At 32.0% G+C, this 25,141-nt stretch overlaps 2 protein-coding genes across 3 annotated transcripts in view; one reads left to right on the top strand and one right to left on the bottom strand.

Moving 5' to 3' along the window:
• Nucleotides 1-75: 75 nt before the first annotated feature.
• On the top strand, nucleotides 76-3,063 carry LOC108917086 (solute carrier family 35 member E2-like). The gene is made up of 6 exons (XM_018723522.1): nucleotides 76-422; nucleotides 475-610; nucleotides 663-778; nucleotides 859-1,045; nucleotides 1,739-1,939; nucleotides 2,215-3,063. Exons 1-6 carry the CDS (start codon nucleotides 212-214, stop codon nucleotides 2,408-2,410), a joined length of 1,047 nt encoding a protein of 348 aa, XP_018579038.1. The 5' UTR covers nucleotides 76-211; the 3' UTR covers nucleotides 2,411-3,063.
• Nucleotides 3,064-9,688: 6,625 nt separating this feature from the next.
• The window catches only part of LOC108917081 (mucin-5AC-like), a 35,728-nt gene continuing 20,275 nt past the window's right edge, over nucleotides 9,689-25,141 (bottom strand). Inside the window, exons 2-10 of one of the 2 annotated variants that reach the window (XM_018723515.1) lie at nucleotides 22,516-22,863; nucleotides 19,654-19,987; nucleotides 19,372-19,559; nucleotides 17,028-17,169; nucleotides 16,472-16,648; nucleotides 12,030-12,303; nucleotides 11,604-11,956; nucleotides 11,036-11,485; nucleotides 9,689-10,769 (exon numbers count right to left, since the gene is read on the bottom strand). In XM_018723515.1, the coding sequence (XP_018579031.1) occupies nucleotides 10,419-10,769; nucleotides 11,036-11,485; nucleotides 11,604-11,956; nucleotides 12,030-12,303; nucleotides 16,472-16,648; nucleotides 17,028-17,169; nucleotides 19,372-19,559; nucleotides 19,654-19,987; nucleotides 22,516-22,863 (2,617 nt within the window). In that variant the 3' untranslated portion in view covers nucleotides 9,689-10,418. The remainder of the gene's footprint in view (nucleotides 10,770-11,035; nucleotides 11,486-11,603; nucleotides 11,957-12,029; nucleotides 12,304-16,471; nucleotides 16,649-17,027; nucleotides 17,170-19,371; nucleotides 19,560-19,653; nucleotides 19,988-22,515; nucleotides 22,864-25,141) is intronic. The other variant, XM_018723516.1, reaches the window with a different exon arrangement.

Consider the following 25,141-nt stretch of genomic DNA (forward strand, 5'->3'; position numbering starts at 1 on the left):
TTCCAAAAATAAAAATAAACGCTGCTGCTGCCGTTGCTGCTGTCAAGTTAGCAGTTAATCAACAATGAATGTTAGTGAAAGTACCAAAATTGAGGTTACTTTGTGATATTTGGACGTGGTTTATTATTCCTTCAAAGAGGAATGTCTTGGAATTGTGTATTAACATTAGTACAGTATTTATTCCTTTAATTTATTATTTAGTTATGCAAAGATGGATAAATCACCGACAAATAATATCCCAAAGGAAGTTGAAAGTAATGGTGTCAAAAAAGAAGTATTTCCTGTTGTAGAAAAAACCAAAAAGGGTTTATCAAATTTCAGAGCAATTATATTTCTTTTGTTATGGTATTTTTTCAGTGGGTGTACTTTATTTTTAAATAAATATATTTTAACTTACCAAAATGGCAACCCAACTGTCTTAGGTAAGTTTTTGCACTTTTTTTGCATATATTTTTAAATCTGTAACAATTTTAGGGGCTTGTCAAATGTTAATGACTGCAGCATGTGGTTTTGTGCAATTATATTTTCCTTGCGGAATGTATAAGCCATCACAGCGGTTAAGTAAGCCACCCGGATTTTATAGACACATGGTATTAGTAGGTTGTTTTAGGTAGAAAAATATTTTATATGCTTACAAAAAGGTTAAATATTTTCTTTTTTAGATTTTTAACGGTTGTGCTAGGTTTAGTAGCTTTGAATTATGTGGCTGTTAGTTTCACAGAAACTATTAAAAGCTCTGCTCCCCTTTTTACAGTATTAATATCAAGATTTCTCTTAGGTAAGTATATTAAAGGCATACATATATATTTTTGTATAAATTTTAAAGTTTTATTTATTTCATGAAATATTTGTTTTTAGGAGAACAAACCGGACTCTATGTCAACTTGAGTCTTCTTCCTGTTATGTCGGGATTGGCTTTATGTTCCATTAATGAAGTTAGTTTTGAACTAATTGGCTTTTTGGCAGCTATGGCCACAAACGTAACTGAATGTGTACAAAATGTTTATTCAAAAATGTTGATTTCTGGAGACAAATTTAAATACACGTAAGTTGCATTGTTTTACTGCAGTTGTGCAAACTGAAGTAAACAAATATTTATATAGTTTTTATGGTTTATTTGTCATGCTTTTCCTTTTGTAGAGAATGTGTAAACTTTCCTTTAACGTATACATTTCTCAAGGTTAAGAAGATCTATTCTGTTGCGACAGCTTTTGATTTTAGAATTACAATTTGTTTCACAATATTTTAAAACATCTTTTGTAGCTAATGTAAAGCCTGATGCAATGTATATTTGAATATGTTAAAGAAGAATGTAGTAACATTTTTGTAGTTTTAAAACCTGTTGATGACATTTAAAATATTATAATTGCGTAGAAGAATGTTTAAGTAGTAGTATAGTCGACTGTCTCCTTTCTCTGTTGATTACAGTTGTTCTATTAGTGGATATAAATGTATATGAATTACACAAAAAATTTGTGTAATTGTGTTTGCAGTTGTTATAACAATATGCGAATCAGATACATTTGGAAATTAAAAGAAATTTATTCACAAACCTTTTAGAATACAACATTAAAAATTCTAACGGACTTGTTTTAAAAATTTGTATAAAAAGTATAATTTCTATGATACAATTATTTTAAAGAATTATATAAAACATTTTTCTTAGTTTAATTGTTAACGAGTTTACTGCAAATGTAGAATAGGATAGAACATCTAACATGTAATTTATTTCTTTTAGACCAGCTGAATTACAATTCTACACTAGTGTGGCAAGCATAGTTGTTCAAATCCCAGCCACTTTATTATTGGTTGATTTAGTATCCAGTGAAAAAATTGGTTATAAACTAATTTTGTGTTTTGTATTAAACGGAATATTTTTCCACTTCCAAAGCATCACAGCTTATGTCCTTATGGACTATATTAGTCCTGTGACACACAGGTAAGCTTAATTTTTATATTTATTATATTGGATAAAGTAAAACGTGTAACAGAAAACAAAGATAACAGGTAATCCTCATTTTTAATAAATTCAATGTTATTTTAATGATTTATGTTTTTTTGTCATCTTTTTAAAATTGTTTATGAAATATCACAGTATTCATATTTTAATGAATGTTACATAAAAGCGTAACCTTCAATTTGTCGCTTTTACTCATAAACATGTTTCAAATGACTCAGTATGTAGTTTATAATCAATTAAAACATTTTTTTTAGTGTTGCTAATACTGCTAAACGGGCGTTTCTCATATGGCTCTCTATTCTTATGTTCGGGAATCCGGTAACGATGTTAAGTGGATTGGGAACAATAACTGTGATAGCAGGTGTTTTTTTGTATATAAAGGCACAAGAATACGATAACGATAGGTTAAGTTCTGCAAATTTAATGCATAGGAAAGTTAGGGCAATATAAACGTTTTTTTTTCTGTCGTAGATCGGGTTGAATTTGTTTTTGTATATACTTTATAGATGGTTTGATGATGTGCTTGTTCTGTTGCTGTAGGAATGTTTAAGAAAAAATTATTCCACGAAACACGTCTTGGAGACTATATAGATAAAGATCATTTGTACTAGTCATTTATTAACTATATCTTTGATATAAACCATTGTTGAAGGAAAGCTATAAAACCGTTTGCGAGACCTTCAGGATTTAGAAAGTGTCATTGATATTAATATTTGTGATTTTAGTTGTTGTATGAATATGGAGATTCCAATCTATAGTGTGTTCTTTATGGTCATCGTCTCTAGAATAAAGGTTGTTTTGATGGAATCCAAAATAATAATATTAAAACTAATTTTTTGTGTTATTGATATAAAAGTGTATATTAATGCTCAGTTAAAAATCAATTATTTTCTTTTATATTAATCTACCAATTTGATGGGTGTTTACTGTAAATCCATGATGAAATTTAATATTATCGGACATTTCATGTCATATATTTTAACTGATTTATGACAAAATTAAAATACAACAAACATGTTTGGCCTGTAAAGTCCTCACTGTTCATTATTGAAACTATAGTTTTACACTTTACACAAAATGATATACAGGGTGATTCATAAATAGTGACCAAAAATGTAACCTCATATTCTTTGGTGAATTTTAAGGGCAGTCTTTCCTATAAAGTTTTTATCTAGGAAGCTTTGTTAATAAGATACAGAGTGTTAAACTTCAAATTTAAATTTTTTTAAATAATTTAAAAACTAGTAAGTGAAATAATTTGAAATTGGGCACGTATTTATGTAAACATTGTCCACAATCTGAGGGTGTTTCCTAAAATTTACGTACCCCAGTGGCGGAGATACAGGGTGTCAGTGGCATATTTTTCTAAATAATATAGTCTGCCGTTGCTTTACTTTTACTTAAATGTCATGACAAGCACTAATCATTCGGTTATTTATTCGAATAAAGAAATTAATAACATTAGTCATCATTTTAACGATTTTATTTGAGTAAATGCTCAAAAATACCTCCATTTCCACAAACACAGATCCGACATCTTTTTAGTAACGAAAATGTAATTTGTTTGAAATTTACTGTTGCTTGAATCTGATGAAAAGCATTATTTATTCTTTTTTCTAACTGCTCAGTATATCAAAGTTGCTATAGCAGCCCATTATGTAATTTTAAAACGTATTATATTCGAATATCGAAGTGTGTTTTCAGTTCGTTTTTAAGTTTTACTTGGAAATCAAGCTTTTTCCAAAAAACACAAGAGAGTAGTAATTTGTAGAAAATTGAAAGATGAATCTGAAAATATCATGGTTGTTACCATAAAGCAGTGGTGTACTATTTTATTTAGAAAAATATATCACCAATACCCTGTATCTCCGCCACTAGACCATGTATATTTTTTTTAAATCCCTCAGATTTTCGACAATGTTTACTTAAATACATGTGGCCAATTTCAAATTATTTCACTTACTAGTTCTTAAATTATTTAAAAAAATTCAAAATATTTTTTGAAGTTTAACACCCTGTACCTTTTTAACGAAGCTTCCTAGATAAAAACTTTACAGGAAAGACTCCCTTAAAAATCCACTAAAGAATACCAGGTTTCCTTTTTTGGTCACCATTTGTGAATCACCCTGTATGTGTAACAGAATTATTATTGCATTTTTGTTTTCAAAATTTTTATTCTGACCTATATCTCACTGCCTGCACAAATCTGCCTAAGAATTACTGTTAGTTAAAGACCTAACTCTTTTGTAACTATTGAAGAACAAAATTTGTACTTGTAAGATAAGTGTGGCAAAACTAAATTTGTCAAATTGTGTATAGAATGGAAACGGATAAATTAACATAATTAATGTATGTTTTGCTTTTTTCTATTTTTTATACTTCTACTTAGAATAAGCTCTAGAATGTTTGAAAGTATTTACGGTGGTTCCTAAGTTGACTCATATAAACATTTTCTCAAATACCAATTTTCAATAAACTTAAAAAGAAAAATCTTACAATATTATGAAGTTGGACCTGACTTATTAAGAATCTGCAAGCACTTTGTAAGGATAACGGTTTTCCCCTAACTTCATCAACTGCCTGTTCTATCTGGGCAATAAGTTCTTTCCTTATGTTAACAGGCATCTTACAAAAAAGTTTATTATCCAACTCTATAAAAAGAAATCAGAAGGATTAAGATCTGGTAACCTAGCTGTCTACACAACTGACTCCATGGCCTACTCACTTTTTACTGAATGTGTTATCTAACAACTCTCAATTCAGGCCTAAACAGTCTAGGGAACATAGTAGATCATATTTGCAAAAATCCCACATAGCTTTTGCTCATTAAACAATCTGGCAAGATTGGCATAAGTTGCCCACACCTTTAGAAAAAGCTATCTTGAAAAGTCGTTTGCCTATAAACATGGGGATTATCAGCCGACCCAGTACCTATGAGTATTGTGAAAGTTGTTCATTTTATTTCTGGTAAATGTAGCCTTGTCCGTAACCAAAATGTTTTTAGTAGGATGTTTTGATTCATCCCATGTTGTCTTTGTTGGGCTGGTCTTGTGACTTGAACTTGTTACACATAAAATGGGCAGAACTGATTTTCCCGTAATGTCCAAACTTTTTTGGTTCATTTCAACTTGGCATGCATGCATTTTCTTAAAATTGTTTGGTCTCCATCATAGGATTCACAATTTGTTCCTCTTATTACACATTATCCAGTACTATTAGCCTTCACACTTGCCTTCAGCGATGTTCCTGCAAATCATTGGTGTCTTTTCTTTGCATAACCTTAACATATGATCGCAGTGAGGGCGAACCCATAATTGAAAACATTTTGCTTAGGAATTACCACTTATTAATATTTTATCATTATTTATGCTAGTTTTGAATATTAAAGGCATCTATAAAGTATCTTCACCAAACTCGAATATCATAATCACAAATTGGTTGTCATTACCTTACCTTTTCTCATGTTTTATAAAAAATTAATAATGTGATACATTTTATTAGTACAGGAATATTAGTATAATTTTTTTGACATGTTGATTTTTTAAGTATTAATTTTTTATTCCTACAAGGCTCCCACTTAAAATACAGAGTGGATCAAATATATGCAACTTCGAATTTTGTGTCTTCCATTTTCAGCTTTTTGCCAAAATAAAGAAATAAAAGTACAAAATAGGAAAAAATTTTCGCAATTACTGAACATCAGTTTATTAGTTTATGGTTGCAATCAAATATCACAAAATCAGGAAAATGTTTTATAATAACTTCCGAATAATTTATTATTTCTGCAATAGATTAATTATTATTTTAATATTTGAAACTGAAATTTTTTTGATCCACTCTATAGAAACAGAATATTTGCAATAGATTTAAGAGTGATTAATTCATTTTTAGCAATTGCTGCGAAGTCTTGATGAAAGTATGAATAGCAAAAACACTCACTGTTCTGTGATTCAATTTTTTTTTAAGTGATACATTCTTAAATGTATAGAAAAAATCTCTATTTGTATTATAAATGTTTAAATTTATTTATGTTGAAAATATATATTTATTTTTTATTTCATGGTTGTGTAACTTGCATTCCAGTTGTTTTCTAATATGTGTTGAATAGTCAATTTTACTGTCATGTTGGTGTACTTAAATTTGTAAATAAACATTTTACATGTAAATTCGTGTACATAAATAGAAAAGAGTTGGTTAAACCATTTTATTTATCATGTTTTGAAATTAAATTGTTTAAGAAATATGGAGTTTTTTTTCCTTTAAATTTCCCATAAAATCCTCATCATAGCTAATTTATCAGTTAATCAAATAATATTTAAAAAATGAATTAAAAGAATAAAAGAAATGATAATGGCAAAGTATTTACGAAAGAATGTTAATTTTCTTGCTGAGCTAGCAACCAGTAATGCGGTAGTGTGTATTAAGGGTTGCAAACATTTTACGAAAGAATAAAATTTGCTTCTGCTCTCTGGCGGAACAGTCTGTACTAGCGATACGAGAAATAAACAATCGTAAATTAGAACGATTTTCTGAAATACTTGGATTACTTGGGTGTGGTTCATTATTTAGTCAATCCCTGACGCGCGTATTATTGAATTTCTTTTTTTTAACATTTTTTTTAAATTTACGAAGATGCCGGTTGCCCACACGGTTTCTAAAACCATTGGGAATTGGGATATTAAAAGTGGCTATTAAAATTAAAATCCATCATGTCGGTGCAAACGAGGATAAATTCCGTTTGGAAAATAATTTGGCAATATTAAAATATTATGTGAGCAGTTAAAACAAAACTTAAAAATAAAGTGTTTGGCAGTTCTTTGATGCTTTGGAACAATCTATAAATATTTAGTATTTAGTAATTATTTAGTGTGGCTGTGGCAAGACTTAGAATTATGTTTTATGACTTGACTCGAGTGCGGTCGGCAATTGCGACAATCATTGTGAACGTTCATAAATGTCAGACCCTAAACAATTCTTAAAAAGGATAATTCATTTTTAGTTTTTCGAAAGTTGACTTATTGACTCGTTTAGTTTTCGAGAGAAATTTTGGAAAGTTAAATGGGGAGGCAGATTTGATATCATTCGGGATTAAAAATAAAATTATTGATCACAATGCGGATACAAAACAGTGGCGGGAAAAAATAAATTTTAATCCATACTGTAATCGAGAGCCTTGAACATCATAACATTGCCTGAACTTTGCCGGAAAATTATCGGATTACGTGTAAACATCAACAATTATTCTCCTATTAGGTATATACCACGGGTTTATTTTCAACGTACCTACGTTGAGAAGTCACGATTTACTAAAATTTTTAAAAAATGTAGAGTTGAAATAATGACAAATGAGGTATTTCATTTTATCGAGTATCGTCTTTACTCTACATCCAGCTAAAAGATATTCAGAATTTCGTCATATACAAATTTCCGTGATGCATTAAAAATTTGACGGCATAAAATTTTTGATCATGTCAAGTTCCTAAAGTATTTAGAACGATTAAATAATTACCTACCTACGCCCTGGCATACAGCATTGATAAGAAGGAAGTCGTACCCGTTTTGGGAAACTCATTGGGTACCTAATTAGAGATAATTATTTAATGTTTAAAGTAAATGTAAAGACTAAAGAAACAGAAACACATAGGCAGCTGGTGATAAGGCTCCAGGAGAACATCTCTAGGGGTGCCAATAGCCAAGGGGTTGGAGGTTGAATGGACGTCTGGCCCTTGAGTGACCAATGGTCTGGCTCAGACTGAAGCATGGCCCTCAAAATTGTTTGGATGTTATTGTCAAACCTGTTATGATAAATACATTATTTTTTGTAAATATATTTTATCTATGCCTATACCTATAGATATTTTGTTGTAAACATATACATTAATTTGCGAAAAAAATGCATTGTTATTTAATAATTTAATAAATGTATGTATTATATATTTAAAAATTGTATTTTATTCCACTTATTTTAAAGTAATAATAGACAAAAATATTATTTTATTGTATACAGCAGGGTGTCCCGTTCATGTTTCAAAAAAACTTGTGTGCAAGTTCCTCATGGAAAAATAATAGGGGTACCTAGTTCATGTAAAGTCTTTTGCTTAGACTCCCTGTTTTCCAGATACAGTGTGTTGAAGTTGTTACTTTCCAAATGGTTTTCCTTAATTATCTTTAAATCGGCTAAAGATAAAAATGTCAAGATTTGTACACGAGTAAACATCAAGTGTGCACTACGATACTAAGAAGTTTAATTCGGAAAAGTATGAAGATCCTAGGTATTATTCAAGTGTCTGAAAAAAATTGACAAATAAACTATCATTTTTTGCAATTTCTTAAATGATTTTTCCGATTTTTGCAATAACAATAATTATTTTTTCGAATTGCAAATAACTCTATCTTGATCAAAATTTAATTACAAATCTTTTTTTCCCCCTCCATTTTTGTCTAAAATGAATAGTTGCTAAGTTGTCGACGAGAAATCCAAGAAAAAAATGAATTTTTTTGCTACTTTTTATACTTTTTTGCAATAACTAAGCCCACGTTTTTTTTTTTATTTGCATAGAAGTATTATGATTTCTGATGTTATTTAGAAGCCGTTAAAGCAAAAATCTCCGTTCATATGCGTTTTACCCAACCCGAAACAGATACCGCCTGGACTAATTGCCAATAGTAGGTACTATTCAAATAATTCATATATGTAATAATAAAAGTCCACACTGTATACCTATGCCAATTCATCCATCATTTTAGAACCTAAATGAAAAATTTTGTTATAATTATGTTAAAACCCATTTCTATTAAGGAAATTAAAAAATGAATATGTTTTCTTATAATAAAGTACTGGTTATTTTAAACTACTCTTTTTTTTACCTGACATGATTTGTTAATAAGTGATGGGTTAGTTCATTTTTATGCAAAATTTAAGTTATTTTTTTAATAGTCAAATTTATAAATAGATTTTATTTCATACTGTTCAATAGTGAACCATTTTTTGAATTATTTTTAGGACAAAAAATGGAACTTTAAAGTTCTAGGACGTTAAAGTAAAAGTTCTAGTACTTCAAACAAATTTCTATGGTAACCCACGTATTACCATAGTATAAATAAATACTATTTGATTTTTTAGATAAAGTCATAAAAATTGTATGTACCATGGACGAAAAGTAGCTTTAGAGTACTCGTAAATTTTTACGGCCTCGACTACGCTTCTGCCGTAAAAATTTACTACTTTAAAGCTTCACTTTTCGTCCTAAAACATAAATATTAATCAAATTTGTCAAAATCGAATTTACCGCTCAAAGTTTCGCCATCTTTTATTGAATAGCTTCAGTAACAGATCAGGAGTAATTGTCTACACTAAATGCGAAACTTTGGATGGCATTCACCTAAGGCGAACTGCTATCAACTGTGTGTAAAAATGCTGAGTAATCAGTTTCTATTCTAGAGGGTGTTCTGTGACTTCTGTGGGGGTAAGCTCACAAATAGAGTATCCATCCATAATTGGTGGCAGCTCCTGATAAATAGGTGACCAAAGTGATACCGAATTCCTCTTAAACAACTACTCGCATGATAATACTAAACAAGAGTAAATAATAAAATGTGATAAAAATTCCCCAGAATTTTTCCGTCACACTTGGTGTAGTACTATCGCTATTTTTACATACGTCGTAACGTGTTGGTATCAGGATTAATAGTCTTAATTTTTTTGAAAAATCAGTTTTACTTAAAATATTTATTTTATTTATTTATGTACAAAATATTGGAATTTCAATTATTTTTAATAAATTACAAAAATGTTTATTAAATGTAGTATTGGCACGTGGCAGGCCTGCATTTGCTTAATCCTAAAAACACTTAAAAAAAGAGTATAAAAAATACAATATATGAAATTTTCTCCTATGAGTAGGGACTAACTTCCTAACCAAGCAATTATTTCAGTAGGAAAACATAAAACAAAGATATTTACAGGTAATAACAGATAATTGAAACGTAACTAATAACCTAAAATTAAATGAAAACTAGGTAACGTCGGAAACTGGTTAAGAATAATAAATAGGCTTAATCTTAACAAGTGTGGACAAATTATTGATATACCTACTTAATTAACCTACTGAGAACTGCTAAGAATAATCAATCGCTCTTCCTTACGAAGTAACAATTATTGAGGACGTCAAAGAAACAATATGGTGTTTTATTTCTAATAAAATGACAATTTTGACAGGATCCTTAGTGGATTTTTCACAGCACTGGGTATTGTGGGACCAATAGAAGCTTCTGAAGAATGTATCCAGAAACTCTATAAATGGCGAAAGTATACCTATTTATTTTTAGTTATTCTTTAATTTTGCTGCTAAATTTGATGGCAACTTTTATAGCCGTCATATTTCAAGCCAAACATACGATCACATATACTACATACACATATATTCATCACTTAGTGAGAGAATTCAGTCCTTCAGCCTTAGGTACGGTGGGCTAGGGTTCCTGGTGTCCTAACACCGGGTCGCCTTCTTCCGGCTAGGAGTTTATTCAATCCCTTTGGTTCTTCTGTAGTGCTGGAGCTCGGTGCTGCCTCTGTACCTTCTTCGTCTTCATCTTCGGACTCTTCGGGGGCTGGCGACTCTTGAGGTGCCTCACTTGAAGGCGCCTCAGTAGTTTGTCCCGGACGTCTCCTAGCTATGAGCGGGTTCACTCTGCGGACCTGGACAGGGGCGCTAGCTGCAGCCTTTGGACGCTGCTGGACATTGATGCGGTTCTTGTTGCGGAGACGGCCTAGTGGACTGTTGTCCACTGGAGCGGCAGGGGTTTCCTCCTACGTGATAAAATTAGACAATCATTAGTTGCCATAAATTCAGGGGACGGTAAATATAAAAAATAAAAGGACTTTTCCCTATGGACCAAGGGCCTATTGCTTTTTTTCTTGACAGAAATTCATTGTAACATAGAATAGAGTATAAATAAATAAATTCATTTTCATGAATGGTTAAAAAATGAAGTAATCGTAATTTTGACCCAGAACTTACTACAGAATCAACAATTCGTCATGAAACACGCTGGCGTAGATTCTCCGAGACTTACCTTTTCGCTTGCCTCTTGATCGGGAGTTTCATGCTCTTCCTCGGCTTCTGCTACTTGATCTTCAGGCGGGGCTTCAGTTGTCGTAGTTGAAGTAGTAGTAGCTGCTCCAGGTCTACCTCTAGCAGACAAGTTGATCCGTGGACCAGGTCTCAGTGGCCTGACACCAGGTGCGGCGATCCTTCTTCCCTTGGCAGTGGTGCTGCTGATAGGTTCTGTGGTAACGGGAGAAGATTCGTCACCGGGTTGGTCCTCTTCCGTAGCCGGTGCGGCAGTTGTGCGTCCTCTAGTTCTCAGATTGAAGGATGGTCGAGCTCTTGGAAGAGATGGGCGTGATGGTGCGGCAGTGCTGCTGCCACTGCCGCTGGATGACTCCTCCTTAGGTTCTTCAGTGGCGGCGGTAGTGCGGCCACGTGGTCTAGAAGCGCCGAAGCGACCTCTGTTCAGAGATGGCTGAAAACAAATAAATCTTTGTACCTACTGGAAGAAGCAATTAAAAGAAATATGGACGTTTGAACTATTGGTTATACAAAAAAATGGTACGCATGAAAATAATTATTTAACAACTCACTCTTGAGTGGCTGGCCGGTTTGGCTTCTTCTTTGCGCGCCTCTTCTTCTACGGCTGGTGCTACGGTAGTCTTGCTTCCAGGTCTCGCCCTTCCTCCGAAACTGGGCCTTCCAAATTTACCCTTGGGTTTAGATTCCGCTGGTGCTGCTTCAGTGGTGGAGGCAGCTTGGGCGGTCGTCTTCCTTCCGCCGATTCCACCACGTCTTCCACCACCGAATTTGCCTCGTCCGAATGGAGCCGCTTCTGTGGTTGTGGTTGTCGTTGTAGTAGTTGTGGTAGGAGCTGGGGTCGTGGTGGTTGTCGTGGTGGTAGTAGTTGTGGTCGTAACTGTCGTCGTTTCTGGCTCTACAGTTTCTGAAAGCAAATTTTTTTTTATTCATTAGTATCAGTTAATAACGAATTTAATTCTTTTAAGAAATATCTGTACCTGTTACGGGTTCGGTAGTAGCTTCACCCTCTTCAGTTGAAGCAATCTTCTCACTCTCAGTGCTGATTTCACCATCCTCACCTTCCCCGAAAAGCTTCTGGGTTCCTTGAGAGATTGCGTACAGGTCCAGAGCTACCTTATCCATTGGCGACATAACCGTTGTACCTTCTTCGGCGGGTGGACTTGTACCATCCTCTTCTTCGTCCTCTTCCTCAACTTTGGTCTCGCTCTTTTCCGCAATATCAGATTCTTCAGCTTCTTCAGGTTCTTCTTCCTATCGACAGTCAAATAGTTTTTAAATCAATGAGACATATTGTTTTAAATAGTGAATAGGAAAGTAGTAAGCAGCAAAAGAACTCGAGATATGAGCAGTTTGGTTTAACGTTAATTTCGTATGTTTTTGGCGTTAACTTAATGTTATCTGTTAACAATGGCACTTGTTATGTTATTATGCATAAAATGAGTTTCACGCATGTACCTGTTGATTTATAATGAGCACTTGTTTTTCAATATAGCTTTGAAATATCCGTACAAACAATTATTCGAATAGTACAGTAATTACACTATTTATACCTAAAATAAACAATAATAATAAATTTTATCCAGTTTTTTCTTTATAAGGTTTCATTTTCCTAGGCTTATCTTCTATGTTAATAAGTTAATAAATGTTTATAATGAGCAACACGCGAATGTAAATTTAATATTACTGTGAACCCTATACAGGGTGTTTCCTAAGTACGGTCCGTAACTTCAGGACACAATTTCTTATGATATTTGAAGAAAACAAGTTCCTACAAACATGTGGCCGGAAACGCTTAGATTCCGGGTGTTGAAAATTAAAAAAAATATATATTTTAATGTTTGAAATAAATTTGGAAGTCAATGTTAGGTTTTTAAAATTTGAGAGTAATTGTACGTTGGTAAACAGCTGCATTTTTAGTATAAAGTCAATATTTATCTGCCGCCAGTGGCGTAGTTAGGCGTAAGTCAGTCGACGTTTTCCTCATAAAATGTAGAAGGCCAACAGATTTTTTAAAATTTCGCAAATTAGTGAGTGAATAACAATCTTGATAATAAAAACAAAAAAAATAACAAACAGATATTGATATGTAAAGAAAGAACAATTAAATTTTAACAAAAGTAAAGATGTTTATAAATGCTCGAATTGCATACCTACCACTATTTTAACCTCCGCTGCGTATTTAGGTAGGTTCTTTTATAAACGCATTTTGTTTTGGTAATTAAATATCCGACCCTTTTTGGCGTCAAAATATAGCTATTTTTATGTTCTTCAAATTAACTTATAACAGTTTTATCCTGCTATTTCACTTTTTTAAGAAAGCATGAAACAACCTATAGTACGATCGTATTCGATGCAAAGTAATAAATCATTGCCTGTTAAGGGAATCAGTGCAACACATTTTATAGGGGGTTTTGGAAATTGAATAATTTCTTTATGCATTANAACAGCTGCATTTTTAGTATAAAGTCAATATTTATCTGCCGCCAGTGGCGTAGTTAGGCCTAAGTCAGTCGACGTTTTCCTCATAAAATGTAGAACGCCAACAGATTTTTTAAAATTTCGCAAATTAGTGAGTGAATAACAATCTTGATAATAAAAACAAAAACAATAACACACAGATATTGATATTATGTAAAGAAAGAACAATTAATTTTTAACAAAAGTAAAGATGTTTATAAATGCTCGAACTACCACTATTTTAACCTTCGTTGCGTGTTTAGGTAGGTTCTTTTATAAACGCATTTTGTTTTGGTAATTAAATATCCGACCCTTTTTGGCGTCAAAATTTAGCTATTTTTACGTTCTTCAAATTAACTTATAAGAGTTTTATCCTGCTATTTCACTTTTTTAAGAAAGCATGAAACAACCTAAACTTGGATAAACTGCGCTAATAAATAAACACTTTCGATAGAAATTTCAAACTTATATTCATCAATTTTTGTGTTGAATTCATTTATGAAAAGAAAACCTAGCATTGCATTAAAAATTTTTGAGAAAAATCCATAAAACGGTATTCTTTTGAAATAACGCCATCTATAGGTTTCCTTATTGAGGTAAATGACATTACGCATTCACCACGAGATAAAGCATGAAAAGACCTTTCCAACGAGGTATAACACTATGGGCTTTTGATGAGACAATCCTTAAATATACAGGGTGTTCAGTTTTTCCTGGGCAGGTACCAACTTAATTTTTTTTAAAGGAAACCTATATTTTTTATGGCATTGTCGAATTCTACGTGAAAAATTAACGGGACTTTGTTATGATCCCTATTAAAATATTGATAGTTTTCGAGATAATCGACTTTTCATTTTTTTTTCTTATGTTTCGTCACTTCTAGTAGTTGACATAATTATGATTGTATGACAGCTAGAAATTATTTTTTTTTTTCAGGAACTATAGAGTGAAGATGGTTCTTTCAAGAAACGTATCAAAGGTTATCCTGCGATATACAGGGGGCAAAAAAAATCGTGCCAAACTTGATAATTTAAAATTTGAAAAATCTCGACTTTTTCAAATAGAACACCCTGTGTTTTATGATTTCAGTAGATGCCTTTCTGTAGACCCTACAATTTTTTAATAGCTTTTCCTATACCTAAGTTGCGTAGTTTTTGCAAGAAACCCATTTTTATATAAAATACCGGATTTGCGCCCGTTCCTTTGTCGGGAAAAATAGTAAGGGTATTTATTATTATTAAATTTATTAGTTGTCTAGCTACACTATTTAAAATAAAAATTAATAACTTATTTAGATATTTGAGTTTAATAAATAAGTATTTATGGAATGTTACCATTTATTTGCAAATGAAATAAAAAAACATAAAATCGCTACAAGTGATTAAGAATTAGCAAAATATGGGAAATGTTTGCTAGCAGCACGTATTTACAAAGCAAATAATCCAAATTTACAGAGATTCCCACTGTTTTGAAAATGTGAAGGAAAGGTTTAAATGAACAGCAAATGCGAAAACTACCACGAGACATGAAAGTAACAACGATAATATTTAGTTTAAAGTTGTGGTGTCTGCTGTTGAAAATCCAAATATTAGTGCCAGGAAATTAGTGGTAACCTTGGAGTTTTCAAAAGCTTGACAAATAAAATATTGAAGAAGTTTCATCCGTATCATTTTGAAAATCAAGCACTGTTACCGTAGTTAGGGAAGTTATTAGTGAAATTGGAGATTAAAAAATTTGGATGAATAGAATTTTGAAAAAAGAATACTCATAGTCGCAAGCTAACTTAAAATAAATACCCTTACAATATTTTTCCCGACAAAGGAACGGGCGCAAATCCGGTATTTTACATAAAAATATTTTTTTTTGCAAAATCTACGCAACATAGGTATAGAGAAAGCTATTAAAAAATTGTAGGGTCTACAGAAAGGCATCTAATGAAATCATAAAACACAGGGTGTTCTATTTGAAAAAGTCGAGATTTTTCAAATTTTAAATTATCAGGTTTGGCACGATTTTTTTTGCCCCCTGTATATCGCAGGTCAACTTTTGATACGTTTTTTGAAAGAGCCATCTTCACTCTACAGTTCCTGAAAAAAAAATAATTTCTAGCTGTCATACAATCATAATTATGTCAACTACTAGAAGTGACGAAACATAAGAAAAAAAAATGAAAAGTCGATTATCTCGAAAACTATCAATATTTTAATAGGGATCATAACACAAAGTCCCGTTAATTTTTCACGTAGAATTCGATAATGCCATAAAACATATAGGTTTCCATTTAAAAAAATTAAGTTGGTACCTGCCCAGGAAAAACTGAACACACTGTATATGCAAATATATTTTCAATTTGTGCAGCTCGAGAAAGTAGGCAACTCTGTAGAAAAAAAAATTAAGTTATATCTTTTATTAACTTAGATATTGGACTTAGGCGCACTAGGTGGACACGGTGTATATTATAAGAAATTGTCCTGAAATTCCGGAACGTACTTGGAAAACACCCAGTTTTTCCTAAGTATTGATAAGTACCTATTAATATTATAGGAATATTTTGGATGTCAATTAACTTTACTTCTAAATACTATAACTGTACAAAACTAATGCAAAATACAAGTATATGTGAAATGTGCTTGAGTAATGTTCAATGCAAAAATATATGAGATTCAAAATATGAGACACATATATACAATATTTAACTGTCTTTTGAATAGTGAAATATTAATAAAGCACTGCAAGAGCAGTGTCAAATATGAATAAATCAGAACACTTGTGAAGAAAAAAAAAGAATCTCATATATCTTTGCCGACCACTTCATTGTGCAATAGTTTGCGACCAAGACACCAGACAAATAATTAAGAGAAATATATTTCTAAAGCCATCAAGAATATGGTATATTTTTTATAGTGGGGATATCTTTTAAAATGTGCATTAGTGCGTTCATATTCAATTCAATTTTAATTACTGGGTCGAGTTCGATGCGCTCGTTGGGTGTCGCTCCCAAGAAACGTACCGGTCCTTCGGGGAGTTCTTGTGGGAAAGAAGGTTTTCCGGAGTTGGCGCTATGCGTGTTGAAACTGTCGCTGTCCACGAGATCCAGGGATGGTCTGCGGACGTTGGCGCGGGTTCTGCCTCTGGTTCCCTGAAAAAATATTAGATAAAGGCGTCCTTACACTGTCGTTCCATCTCGCGCGTTAGGGACGAACAACTAAATTAGGGCATAAAAGCATTGAAATTGAACAGATCCTTCTTGATTTTCTTTAAGGCAGAGCATAGTCTATAGTATCATGGAAATTGAGCATTTTATTTATTTTTTAAATAAAATATTGTACATTCGATATGATGACAGATTTAGTTTGTATTTTGAACACAGCTGTTTTCCAGATATCAACAATTATTAAACTATGTGCTTATGAATTGCTTTTTAAAATCTATATTCTAAATAATGCGGCCACCGCCTTAAAGTGACAGTAGGAATCGAGTCAAGGGCAATGCGATTAGAATCGCTAAAATGCACCAACCTGAGTTTCGTCTGAAATGCTATCGGCCTCACTGCTAGCGTTGGGTGCTGTCTCAGTTGTTGGCCTTCCCCTACCACGGCCTCTGGTGACTGCTTTGGTGGTTTCCTCTTCCGCAATGGGAGTGGTGTTAAGGTTTCGACTCCTTAAATGAAAAGAAAAATATGTAGTCATAGTGGGAATTTTAAATTTGTGGAGTACAAGAATATCGAATATTTCTATAAAGTTTTCCCAAATGGAAAGATGTCCTCACCCTCAACTATTTAAACTTTTGAAAAGATACAGGGTGATCCCGAATAAAGTGTAAACAATTTACAAGGTGACTTTATTCACAAAAATAATGTCACGAGTTATGACACTTCCGAACTCAATAATTCAGTCACAGGATGTTATTTTTTAACGTTTTGCTATAATTTTTTTTTTCGTTAAGCGATTTTTTCCTCTTATTCTTGGTGACATATTGCATCTACGAGAAAATCGTCAAAAGTTTGAAGCCATGAAAGATTTAAGTGGTTTATTGACTAAAATATTTATTATAACTTTTTTTTTTGCTTTTTTTTTTTTTAATTTAAATTGTTTAATATTGAGAATCAGTAAATAATCCTACAAAAAAGGTCCTCTTGTTACAAATTTATAACATTAAGAGTTTCCAATAAAAATCGGATTTAATGTTATGGAGCAACTTCTATCATCTATTTTGAGAATAAACGAAGCAAGATTTAAAAATTGTGTTTTATATATTTGCAAGTATTAAATTCTGTCAAATTTTCTTAAATCGTATTGATATATTATAAAAATTTTGAAAATGTTTCAAAATATTAATTCAACATTTCTCGAAAACGGTTATTGTTATAAAGTTTAATTTATGGGAAAACAACAAATAAAAGAATTATAAGAGGTTTTCTAGTTTAAGGTTTCACTGATTTTTACCCTTATATGTAGTTTAAAAAATAGAAAGGTTGATACCTTTCTATTTGACAATTTGACAAAAATTATGGCAAAATTTGAATTAAAAAATTAATTTTGAGGTAGCGTAATTTTGTCAATATCAAGTTTAAAATTAGTGTCGTAATTTCCGAACATGTCTAACATTATAGTCAAAATATAATATTGCTTATGCTAAACATTTATTAATACAACTATACAAGCATTTAAGAGACCTAAAACTAATAAATTTATTAACAAATTAGCAAAAATTGAAAAAATTTAAAATAGGTATATTTAAGTTAACATTTATTTCAGTGTAAACTGTTTTTAATGGCAATGACGCCATTCCTAGTCTGTCAAGTGGCAAATAAGCTTTTTCTATTGAATAGAATCACGCCTATAAGTTGCCTGAGGCTTCGAGAATTAAAAAAACATGGTTTTATAGGTTTGCCTATTAAAAATCTCGATCTAAAGAATGTAACTCTCGATTAAAAAAAAACTGTTTATTTCGCAAAGTGCGAATTGGGTAACCAAACATGTTCCTGTTATAGAAAGGATAGAAAGTAAACAGGCAGAAATTGTATCAACAAAAAAAAACTCGACTCGGCTTGGTTTCGTAGTTCCTTTCATTTCAGTGGGTTCAAAATGATCTATAAAATAAGTTAGTTACTAACCTACGTCCCTACGTTGCTCACTTGTATCAACAATACTTAAATTATCTATAGTTAGAGTTTAGTCGGTTATTTAGGTGGTTTATATTGAAATAAGGTATTAGAATAGGTGGTTGTGTTTAATATGTGGTTCATTTAACAAAAGAATATAACCAATCCTATGTGAATTAGATCGTACAATGAAAAGAAATCAGTTCATGTGAAAGTGATTTTAAGAAAAAAGTTTTTAGTTGAAAGTGTGTTAGTAAGTTTGAAGAAGGGGTACCGATTGTTTATATAAGTGTTAAAGCTGCCAAAAGCATTTTACAGCTGCATTTCAACAAAATATTTAAGGAGCTAGAATTCCATATGGAGCTGCAGAAAATATGTTTACGATTATGGAAGATATTGACTGTCTTAAAAAAATTGAAATTTCAATAAAAAAATGGCACTTTTTTACAAAATTTCTGCAATCTTATTATAATTTTGTGATTAAAAAAACTGATTATGTTAATTCAAAAAATATTCTTGTAATTTCGATTTCGAGTTCGAGTCCAGGACAAATCACATTTTAAGTAAAGGTAAGACGGCATACCCTCCATACGTTACTTTGGCTGATTTTTCCCGAAAAAACTGGAAGCCAGGGGACATTTCAATCGTTTATTTGATCAAAAGTTGACAAACTTGGGGTGGAAACAAGTTTCCTAGAGGGTAAAGAACATCATGCATGTTTTTATTTTATTTTTCGTATTTTGTAAACTTTTTTTAACCTTGGTGGGAACCTGGTGTTGGCCGGAAGTCGTTCTTCGTTGACTGTCTCCTCTTCGCCGAGTTGGCGACCCCTGGTCTTGCTCCCGCGGGATGGAACTACCTCGTTGGCCTCGGGGGTGGGTTTTTCGCGGTTTTTCTCACCCCTGGTGATCTGGTTGCGAGCTGGACCATCGTGGGCGTTGGTAACCTGAAATGAAAGAGAAATAATTATTATCATTTCCCATAACTAGCATTTCATATTAAATTGAATATATTTATTCGTAAAGAAAACATATAATCACCTTTTTCTCGTCTTTAGGATCCTCTTCGTCGTCATAATAATAGTACACGTACTCATACTCGTACTCTTGGCCATTAGGTCCTTTCTTGATCTGAATTCTAGATCTCTGTTTGTCACTGGCAGAGCCAAATAGAGGAACGTCATCGTCGTCATCGACCTTCTTGGGTGTTGGTTTTGCAGTGGTTAAGACAGGGCTGGGGCTGGTAACTTGTAAGGCCTTTTGTCGAATTGCTCTTTTCGCCCTCTTGTTGGAACCACGTCGTCTACCAGATTTGGTGGTGGTTGCGGCAGCTTTCGGTTTTGGTGTGGTGCTCGTTTTCAGTTCAGTTTCGTACCTGAAAGAAAAAGAAAACTACAATTATCTAGTACATAAAATCTCGAATTTAATCTTCACAAATATCTCAACATTTTTTAATAACTTTAATATACAGGGTGTCATAGAAAGTGCGGTCTTTTTGTTAGTATATATTTATGGGTATTGAAAAGAAATATAATAAAAAGAGAAATATTGGAAATTGTGAGAAAACTTACCCATTAAAAATTGTCACCGTTTTTTTTACACAAATCCTTTCTTGACTTATTCTCAGTGCAAGCAGTAAGTAATGCATTTTCTTGTTCTATGATTTCCGCGGCGTTTTCAACCGTAATTCCTTAATCTTACTTACTACTGTTTTGCATAACTACGCGACGTCTCTGTGGCGTTGTGCCGACATTCGCCATAGTTTAACAGTATTAAAAATTCATTATTGTCATACAAATGTGCCATTTTGTAATTACTATCACTAACTTAATTCATTTAGTAAGTCAAACGCTTAATTTTTGTCCCATAAAACTCCAACTTATAAATGTTAAGGCCGTTGTAAACCGGCCTTAAAAGTTGTAAATTCTATATACTCTGGTTATTAAAAGTGTTTTTTTAATTATTTATTTTTATACCTATTAAAGTTGAATTGAAATTGCAAGTTGAATTGAAATTTTCACTTTCGATGACACCCTGTATTTGTAAGGAAATTAAATTTAATTTTGTGACATGTACAGGGTAACCCATAATTCTCTTTTCATTTGAATCAGAAAACAAGTGATCATCGATTTAAAAAATATATACAGCTCAAAAAACGATTTTTTTGAAAATAAACATCCTCCATTTTAGGTAGGTATATACAGAGTGGTGTATCGGAAGTGTGGATTCTATGCAACAACAACAGTTGTTTAGTTTGAAATTTGATTATGAGGATAATAAACTGACAACAGAGAGACAACAGAGATCTAGTAATCTTGAATATAGTGTGTCCACGGATGAAGTTGACAAGAGGAGAAACTTTTTTGTTTTTGACTTTATCGAAAAATGTCACTCTTTATAAAAAGTTCTGCTTCTCGAAAAAATGAGGCTGTCATACAAACATCTTAGATTAGATATACAGGGTGCTCATAAAAACAAGAAAATACTCAAGAGAGAAGTACCATTATTTTACACAAAATTTGTATGAAACAAATTTGTTTATAACCTCAAATAATGTCCTAATACAAATTTTAAAATCAAAATTTCGATTTTAACTTTTACTCTACCTCCCACCTCAACACATTTTTCCGCTAACTTAATAAATTTTTTGTACACTTTGCCACATTACAGGGAAGTATTAAAAGAGCGCATACGAGAAGGAATAAATGTATTCAATGGGCCTCAAACTATTCACAAAGCTATATAGAGTAAAAGTCAAAATTGAAATTTTGATTTTAAAATTTGTATTAGGACATTATTTGAGGTTATAAACATATTTGTTTTGTAAAAATGTTGTGTAAAATAATAAATAACGGTTCTTCGCTTTTGAGTATTTTCTTGTTTTTTTAATTTATGAACACCCTGTATATTTAATCTAAGATATTTGTATGGCAGTCTCATTCTTTCGAGAGGCAGAACTTTTTATAAAGAGTGACATTTTTCGATAAAGTCAAACACAAAAGAGTTTCTACTATTGTCAACTCCATTCGTGAACACACTGTATGTCACTGATTAGCTGGAACAGTAGCTTTTTATTTTTTTTTTGTGTTAGTCAAACAGAAAGTTGAACAAATAAATTACAAATGTTTCTAAAGTGTTCTTATATCATTTTATAAAAAAAGCAGTGTATGTATTTATTAAAATGATAAACATATTTATATTTTGTCCCGTTCTAATAACAAAAGGCAATTCGCAATAAATAGATAACTATGAGCCACCCTGTATGTCATTAACCATGAAAATTGTTTCAAAAGTATACTCTTATAAGAACACCAAGTCACGATATACATTTGTTTGTTCCAACCAATGATGCCAGATAGGTATAGTTGAAAATACCTAGATGTTGTGCTGAAATTCCCTGGAATTTTTTATCAATGTAGCGGCGACATTTAATTGTCTTCAGAAAATATGCAATAAATACAAAAAAACAGAGTAAAATAATAATAATAATAATAATGAATAAATAAATAAGAAAATAAGTGACTGTCTTTCTAAAAAAACATATTTATTGTGTTACCTACTGAATTGTATTCAAAATTAAAAAATCAAAATGAATATATTGATTTACCACGTTACTTCTATAAATTTATTATAGTCTTAAATGCTCTACTTTGCACAACAGCGCAAATTCTAAGTTATCGTATAAATTTTTATACTTCCTTAGCTTTTTAGTTTAGTTTTTTTTTCTCTAGAACTAGGGAAAGTTCCCCAAATCTGGCACCACTGGTTCCAACTGAGCCTAGAACCACTTCAAAACTCTCAGAAATGGTGATCGAACATTTCAGATGCTTTCAAACCAGTCCTACACTGTTATAGGAGACCTTACATCAACTTAATTTAAGTGTTGCAATTCTTAGTACTTACTTTTTGAGGAGAGCTTTGATGTCCAACTTGATGGCTCCCGCTGGGGCTGGTGCCGCCCCCTGTGGATTGGCTTCTCTTTTCTGGATGTGTTTTACTGGTTTTATGGGTTTGGTGGGTTTCTTCACGTCTCCATCCTTCAGGGAATAGGTAAGGGAGGCAGGAACTTTGTGGGAAGTCTCGAAAGGTCTGTCTTGTTCGGTGACTTTGTCCTTCCTGGAGATGGGCCTGGCGTCGGGGCCAGTGGATTGGACGAAGACGAATTCATCACCTGGTTTGGGTTCCGTGACGAGATCCGCATCTTTGGCGGTGGGGTAGGCGGAGGAGATGGCTATCGTTAGGCAGAGGAGTCTGAAAGCAAGAGGGACACTGATATATAACTGCTTTAGAAATGTCTCCGCAGAAAATTTTGCGTAGCATTCTGTCTCCCTTATCTCTTTTACTTAGAAGAAAATACTATAAGCCAAAGTTTTGGTAAATGGACGTATTTTGTGAATGTTTATGGAACTATATCGATTTTTTTTTGTAAATGTCACTTTGATAGCTAATATTGCTCCACCGTCACAAATGAACCGAATACAGAGCCTTCAGAAATGATTACAAACCACGTAATCAGTAATTTTGTTAGGAATAGTAATTTTATTTCCTTCATGTGATACTTAGTGATAATGAAATTTTGGAAAGTATTCTTATGGTCACAAAGTTTTTCAGTTTTATACAATACAAAAAGGGTGTTAAAAACCATAGACAAATATAGTAAAATAAGAATGCAATATTTATTTTAACTTACTATTTTATTATTTTTTAATTTTGTCAGATTAATAGCATGTACTGAAATTTTTAGTTTTTATGTTAATCATTTCTTTCTAAAGTCGTTAATTATAATTCTTTTGTGTGCCAATAATTTTAGTTTCATCAAAGACCGTGCGGGGTCTTTATGAAATGTAAGCTAGGTCAAATTGTCTGAAATTGTGGTAAGTTTTGTCTAACTGGCCAAAAGTCTTTACAGTATTTGGATCCGAAAATCAATTCTCTCCTGCTTATAGCGTCTGAGACAGTCACTAAACCTCTTGGCGTTAACAAATTTATATTCAAATCTAGTAGTCATGCTATTTTCTCGGAGAATCAAGTGTGCAATGTTTACGTCTGTCGGTTACGGAAGAAATAAGAGAAAATCTATGCAAAAGGAAAACGTGCCTTCAAAAGGAATCCAAACGAAACCCGTTCCATATTGCACTTGTTCTGGTTCAACTGGTCAGTTGGAACTCACATATTCATAGAAGGTTTACGCTACAAAGTTTATTAAACTGGCCAATAGTAATTACCATTCTTTTGAATCGTGTTAATTTTCTTCTGGCATAAATTCCCTTTTAACAATATGCTCTTCTCAGAAAAAGATAATTAATCAAATTTACCTTGTAAACAAACGAAAGAGAAAATCGCTTGGGTGAAAAGTGGATCTTCACGATCATTATTGTTTGTTAAATTCGCCATTCATCTTTTTAGCAATATATCTTGAAAGATAATACCTAATTAAAGGACTTTTTTCATTGTGCATACATGTATGTATTCTTTATTTAATGAGCCTAAGAATAAATAATTATTCCATTAAGGAAAGTAGATATTTTTAGAATATTAATTATTTCTGAACAGAAAAATTATTATCAATGATGAAATACAAGGTGTCCAGAAAGGAATGGCTCAAACTAAACATAATTCTAACATTTTTTAAAATATTTCGGTGAAATTTGTTATAGAGATAATATAAGAGAATATAAGAGGATATAAGAACATAAGCTTATTTACTTGAAATATAGGGATTAAGCATAGCAGAAATAGTACCTACATATTTGAATTTTTTTGCCACATTTCTTTTTTTAATAGAGAATTTAGGAAAACAAAGATGTTTTATGAAACATCACTGTAAAAAAGATATATTTGCACTAAATGCATTTTTTTTTTCGGAAAAAATGGATTTTAATTTTTTGTATTCGTTTTTTAGTAGTATTTGAGTGCATTCTAAAATGTATTATAAAATTCCCTCTTTTCTCAAAATTTAATTGTTTTTTTGCAAGACAGACCTATTTTAGAATTCCAATATATACAGAGTGTCCGGAAAGGTCATGTCAAAAATGAAAAGGTATACAGGGGAGGTCAAAATATATGTAGAACTTTATATAATTTTTTTTCCTATCGGATTTCGTTGTGGAGTTATTTGCCTTCAAAGAAAGAAGTTTGAAAAACAAATTCGAATTATAACTTCTAAGTCGTTACCATGACAACAATGAAATTTAGGCAATTAAAGTAAATCATAGTAATGTTCTTTTCCAAGTTTAAACTGATTTTCAATATGCCAGGATTATACAGGAGCAGACGAAATTAACTATTTAAATTTATACATCTTTGGCAGTGTTGCCAAATTTGGCATTTTTCTTTCACAGTTCGATTCCTCTCTCATTTTTCTTAAAAGCTGTATAAATTTAAATGTATAATTTCGTCTGCTTCTGTATAATCCAGGCATACTGAATATCAGTTTAAACTTGGAAAAGAACATTACCATCAGTTACTTTAATTTTATTGTTGTCATGGTAACGAGTTAGAAGTTATAATTGGAAATTGTTTTTCAAAC

Source organism: Anoplophora glabripennis, unplaced genomic scaffold, assembly GCF_000390285.2.
Source record: "Anoplophora glabripennis isolate ALB-LARVAE unplaced genomic scaffold, Agla_2.0 scaffold69, whole genome shotgun sequence".
In the NCBI taxonomy this organism is placed as follows: domain Eukaryota; kingdom Metazoa; phylum Arthropoda; class Insecta; order Coleoptera; family Cerambycidae; genus Anoplophora; species Anoplophora glabripennis.

Excerpts from the sequence above, each read along its gene's own strand:
- LOC108917086 (XM_018723522.1), top strand. The coding sequence starts at position 212 with ATGGATAAATCACCGACAAATAATATCCCAAAGGAAGTTGAAAGTAAT. Across the intron at positions 611-662 it reads GTATTAGTAGGTTGTTTTAG|ATTTTTAACGGTTGTGCTAG; the intron begins GTAGAAAAATAT and ends TTTCTTTTTTAG. Across the intron at positions 1,046-1,738 it reads GGAGACAAATTTAAATACAC|ACCAGCTGAATTACAATTCT; the intron begins GTAAGTTGCATT and ends TATTTCTTTTAG.